We start from the raw sequence: 5,353 nt of genomic DNA on the forward strand, positions 1-5,353 counted from the left end.
GTGTGTTGTTTGTGGTTGCGTGCTGGTGATGGACGATGAATCGAAAGCCTATGAATGGACAAAAACTGCTTCACGATCCACTTTCTGTGTTTTTTTCTTTTCTATGTTGGCATTCTGTTATTAATTTATGAAAGCTATTGTTATGTGGAGTACCACAATGCTTTCCAGTACTTACTATCTGTCTGGTATACAGACAAAAACAAATAGCAGTCGAGGGTGAGTTTTGCTATAATTACTGAGCTTGATTCGAGCACAGTCCTGATTTGTAGGCTTGACTGGTAAGGTGGACTCCTTCAAGGATGTAGGTGTCCGATGCATCTGGCCACTGTTCGGGTCCAGCCTGGATCTAGTTCAGAATACTTGGATGCAGTCAGATATGAGGCCTATAAGAGGTGGGAAGAGAGGGAGAAAGAGGGAAGGCGGGCAGTGAGCATGGAGGCAGGGGTGTTGGTGATGGGAAAAGGGGAAACATGTTGGCCAGCCCAGACGGTCGGGCAGGGCTTGCCATTGTTGGGTTGGGTCCTGCTGGCCTCTATATTCCGGTGGACGGTCAACGGATGGGGTCATGCCGGCAGGCCAGGTCAGGGGCACATCCTCCCGTGGCTTGTGGCGGTGGCTGATTGGGTGGTCCACAGAACTCTCCAGCTAGGGATTTTCTGTCCAACCCAGTACCTCTGATTGGTGCAAGTTGATGCTCGGGCAACCAAGGATAGCCTTGGCTTTGCACAGTCAATGGTTGTACGTTGGAGGTGCGGATGCCTCGCAGTCCATGGTTTATTGTTGCAACTTACTAGAACGTCCACCATGGATGAAGATGTATTTTGATGATTGCTTATTGGTGACCATGCTTGTTATCTATCTAGGTAGTCATATGACATGGTTGTTTGATGTTGTTTCCTGGGTTTGTTTCATGAATCTGCAATCTAACGGGATCTTTCTCGCTCAAATTGATAAGACTTTGCTTTGATACCAAATTGATGCAAATTGGATCGCCGATTTAGAAAAAAAAATCTATTCAACAATGAATTATCTAAGAAAAAATTAATAAAAGGCAAGAAACAAACTGAGAAATAACAAATCTTGAATCCAAATGAACTCCAAGAAATCTCTATAATGAGTATTTACAGGAAAACACAAGAAACCCTAAATCTATTTTGGATCATAAATGGATCCATTTTATTAAAATATTTAAATATAAACCGAACTGGCATACAACCCTAAAGTTGAACTAGATCTAAATGGATGTTTAAGATCCAGACTACATGCCGCTCTTGGATCCAGATGGTTTTTTCTTGGGTTTGGAATTGGATTCAGATGCAAAACCTGATAGTGAATCCGGATCTGATTATGAATTAGATTCCATTTTGGCTACCGAATCCGACTAAATGGGTTCCAATTTGGTCAGATATGTGAACTGAATTCTAACCGTTTACATCCTCCTTACTAGTAGGGCTGAAAACAGATCGGGTATGGACCTTCAGAAGCACAAAAGTTTCATCGACAAAAAGAAAAATTACAAAAGAAAAAAAAAACAGTGCATAAATTAAAATACTCGCTTTTCTGAGAGACCAATACAATCCTTAAAATCATGACGCTGGTCGTTAAAAGATTAACTCAAAGCAATGCTTTGAGCCTCAGCAACCACAACACAATGCTCACAATCTTTTCTTACATATTCCAATGCAACAAACGCCAATGAGACAGAAAAGAAAAAGATTTACAATACAACCATAGAGAAAAAAAAATGGAGAAGAGAAAAAAAAAATGGAGAACGGATCCCAAAACCATCTCCAAATAAAACCATAGAGAGGTTTTTGATACTGATGATTACCATGATATTAATGCATGTAGATTATTTTATAATGATGATTATATGACATTGAGGATGATATATGTGATCAACTACATCCCCTAGCAAGCATCTCCTGGAACTCTTTCTCCTGGTATTGCAGCAAGGCCATGTGCCTCTGCGCGCTCAGCTGCTCGTAGAACCTGGTGATGAACTCCTCCGCCTTCTCGTCGACCCGATCGCCATCGTTCTCGTCGTCCTCCGATGGATAGTAGCTCGATATCACGATCGGAAGCGGCGAGATCGCCGGGCTGAGCTTCTCTCCGTCGGAGAAGTCGATCGAATGGAGGAAGGATCGGTCCGGCGAAGGATCGATCCTCGGCCTGACGAAGACGATGGGCTCGTCGCGCTCTGTCGGGTTGATGCAGGGTATGGAGGGGAGGTAGTCGTGGATCTTCCTCTTCCCAGCGTGAAAAAAAACAGGGTTGGGGCTGTTGGTGCACGAGAACTCGTAGTCCTGTTGTCCGAAGCCGCGCACGGGGACTCGGTGGTGGAAGACCAGGCCTCGGAGCGATTTTCCGAGCAGCTTGCCTCTCTTCATTGTCAGGTTCAGGTCCATGAGGAGTTTGCGCTTCGAGACTATGCCTTTCCTCATCATGAAGAAGGCGACGCGAAGGAAGTTCCAGAGGCGCTTGGCTCTCACTGTAGAATGCATCTCCATCTTCATTTCTTTCTTTGTTTCTGTTTTCTTTTGAAGATGGTGGTGGAGGTGAGAGGGGACCCTGAAGATCAGAGATCGTTCTGTGCTTCTGCGAGGCACGAAACCTCGCAGAATAAGAAGACGACCATATGAGGGAGGAGGATCGCTGCGCTGCTTGTTATTTATAGCGATGCGAGCGCGAGAGAGAGAGAGAGAGGTGGTTGCCCCTGTTGATTATTCAAATTTTAAAGAAAAAGTGAAGAAAAGTATTTTATTATACGCACTGGTTGCTAAGAAATTGACCGTGCAGTGTAGCTTGGAAGCTGCCGTCAAGTCACGCCATATATGCCTTTTAAAGCAAAGAGCAAGAGGACCAGGAAAAGCAATCAATGTTGTATTCTGCTTGTTTATATTGGCGCTTAGATAGAACATATTAAGTGGGACTGAGGCATGTTAATGGTCTGAAAGCCCCACGGTAGATGTGATTACGGTTGATTTTTTTATTAGGATCCGTGTGATAGAACTTCTGCGGGAAAGAGTATGAGACCATACATTTGACTGGATCCGATCATGATGCAGCTCTCTCTCTCTCTCTCTTCAAACGGATGGAATACAGAGTGGATCATGATATATCCAAATCTGGATCCGAATAATATCCAATATGGTAGGGTTGAATCTGGATCTAAAATGTATCTGATAATACTGGATCCCTCAAAAATAATAAAAACTAAGTTCTTTACATGTAAAAAATGAAATTAGATTGAATTTTATCCTGTTCCCAGTTAAATCCAACCTAGAATACTGATCGGAATCCAATTCAAATCCAAAACAATTTAGCAAATCAGAATCCAATCTTAACCTATACCTGGTCATATACTGAAAAGGATCCGAATCTGGAAATAATGTGTCAGATTCGGATTGGATGTTCTCTTATATCCGATCCGTTTGCAGCCCAGAGAGAGAGAGAGAGAGCGAGTAAAGGCCCGTAAGAAAGTGACACCAAAGCCTTGTTCAGGCGTTTTTCTTCTTGGCGTGTTTCTAACGTGTTTGGACCCGGGTCTTCTTATTTATCAGCATACCCGGACCCTATAAGGTTTAGTTCGGGTCAGGTATTGACACCCCTACTCGTAATAATGAATTGAAGAAGGGTCCCTTCCACTAACAAAACAATCTAATTGGGGAATCACCAAACGGACGGTGTAGATGAAGCTTATTAACATCCTCCGTAAGATGCGTGCTCTCTCAAGAGAGAGAGGGGATGGTTTTGCTAATGCTAGTAGGGACATACTCGTCATTTCTGGCTGCGCGACGCGAGAGACAAAGGGGACCCACAGACGCGCTTTGGTTCGGTGAGGACGGCCCCCACCAACCTTAAAGTAAGAGGGGAAAAGATACCACGTGACGTGAATGATGCTGACGGATTTTCCAGCAAGACAGTTCCCCACTTTTACTAGCCGTTTTCTTAGGAAACCCCACAACATTTCAAACTTTTGAAATATGAAAATACAGGAAAGAAGAGAAAAAGAAGGTTGTGGCGCTGAATTCTTTCGAGTAATTTCCACCTGTGGAAGACTTGGGGAGGAGGGCTCGACGCAACTGCTTGGTAGTGGTGCAACCTAATGACACGAATTTTATTGATAAATCCAATCGAATTTGCAAAACCATATAAAGCCAAGTTCCACTGTGCTCTGACTCGATCATTAATGCAAATGAGAACAGGCTCTACGGTGCATATCATTATCATCATCAAACCTTATCCCAACTACATGTATCATTGTTCAGATGTCTTACTAGTGAAATCATGGTGGCATGCCTCTGCGATTCCTCATTGCTGGATCTATGTTACATATATCATGTTAAAGAGGTTTTATCATGTCTGATACACTGCAAAATTATATGACTTTCATGAAGATAAAGGTGGCTTGAAAAATGATAAAAAATGGATGTTTTGAAGTCATCTTTTAACACATGAAAATAATACACATGATCTAAAGGTTAAATTTTGCTTTTGGATAAATCTATGTAATTCCGAAAGTGTTTTAGATAAAAATGCTGGTAACAAAGTCGAGCTCGGCAGAGGAGATAAAGTTCAATCTGTTGAAGATCAAAATAAAATGAGCGCAAGGGATGAAATTAGGGATGGCAGTGGACCGGGGGAAAGTGGGGCCCCCGGCCCGACTCGCCTCGCCCCGTTTGGACCGGGGATGAAGAGTATGAAACAGGGATGGAGGTGGGGACGGAGGTTAAAATCCATCCCCGTTCGGGGATGAACGTACCCTTTTCCCCGCCCCGCCCCATCCCCGCCCCGCCCTGTCCCTGCCACTTTTCCCCGCCTCATCCCCGTTTGAACCGGGGATGAAGGCGGGGGTGGAGGTTAAAATCCATCCCCGGCGGGGATGGAGGTTCTAATCTTGAGGCGGGGCGGGGGTGGAGACCTTGTCCCCCACCCCGCCCCGCCCCACTGCCATCCCTAGATGAAATCAAATCAGTACTCGGTAAATGTAAAATGGAAAAGGAAGAGGATCAACGTTTGTCACCATATGCTTGGCTTATTCTATTGATGTATTTATTTGAGCCTTTTCCTCTAAACTAAAATAAGTCGAGTGTGAGAGTTGGCTGTGGACGTAGGATCTTTCTATCTGAACCATGTTAATCTTGTGGCAGTTTTTCTTTTCTCAGTATTCTTTTTTCTTTATAGTATCATAGCTTTCAAGGTGATTTTGTTCATCTTGTTTCTATGGCTTTCACTGCATCTCAACCTTTGATCTATCCATATCCAGTGATACTAAATGTGTCAAATATTGTCGCTTTGAAGTTGTTTTACTCTTTCTCTTGTGGAGAACCCAAATCATGTCATTAATCAA

General features: G+C 43.6%; 1 protein-coding gene across 1 annotated transcript; it reads right to left on the bottom strand.

Moving 5' to 3' along the window:
- Positions 1-1,580: 1,580 nt before the first annotated feature.
- LOC149811318 (uncharacterized) lies at positions 1,581-2,632 on the bottom strand. Its single transcript, XM_089993527.1, has one exon. It carries the CDS (start codon positions 2,514-2,516, stop codon positions 1,899-1,901), a length of 618 nt encoding a protein of 205 aa, XP_089849653.1. The 5' UTR covers positions 2,517-2,632; the 3' UTR covers positions 1,581-1,898.
- Between the last annotated feature and the right edge of the window lie 2,721 nt (positions 2,633-5,353).

This window comes from Nuphar pumila, chromosome 17 (genome assembly GCF_984573655.1).
Source record: "Nuphar pumila chromosome 17, dmNupPumi1.hap1.1, whole genome shotgun sequence".
NCBI classification, from domain to species: Eukaryota; Viridiplantae; Streptophyta; class Magnoliopsida; order Nymphaeales; family Nymphaeaceae; genus Nuphar; species Nuphar pumila.

Coding starts and splice junctions, on each gene's coding strand:
- LOC149811318 (XM_089993527.1), bottom strand. CDS start 2,516: ATGAAGATGGAGATGCATTCTACAGTGAGAGCCAAGCGCCTCTGGAAC.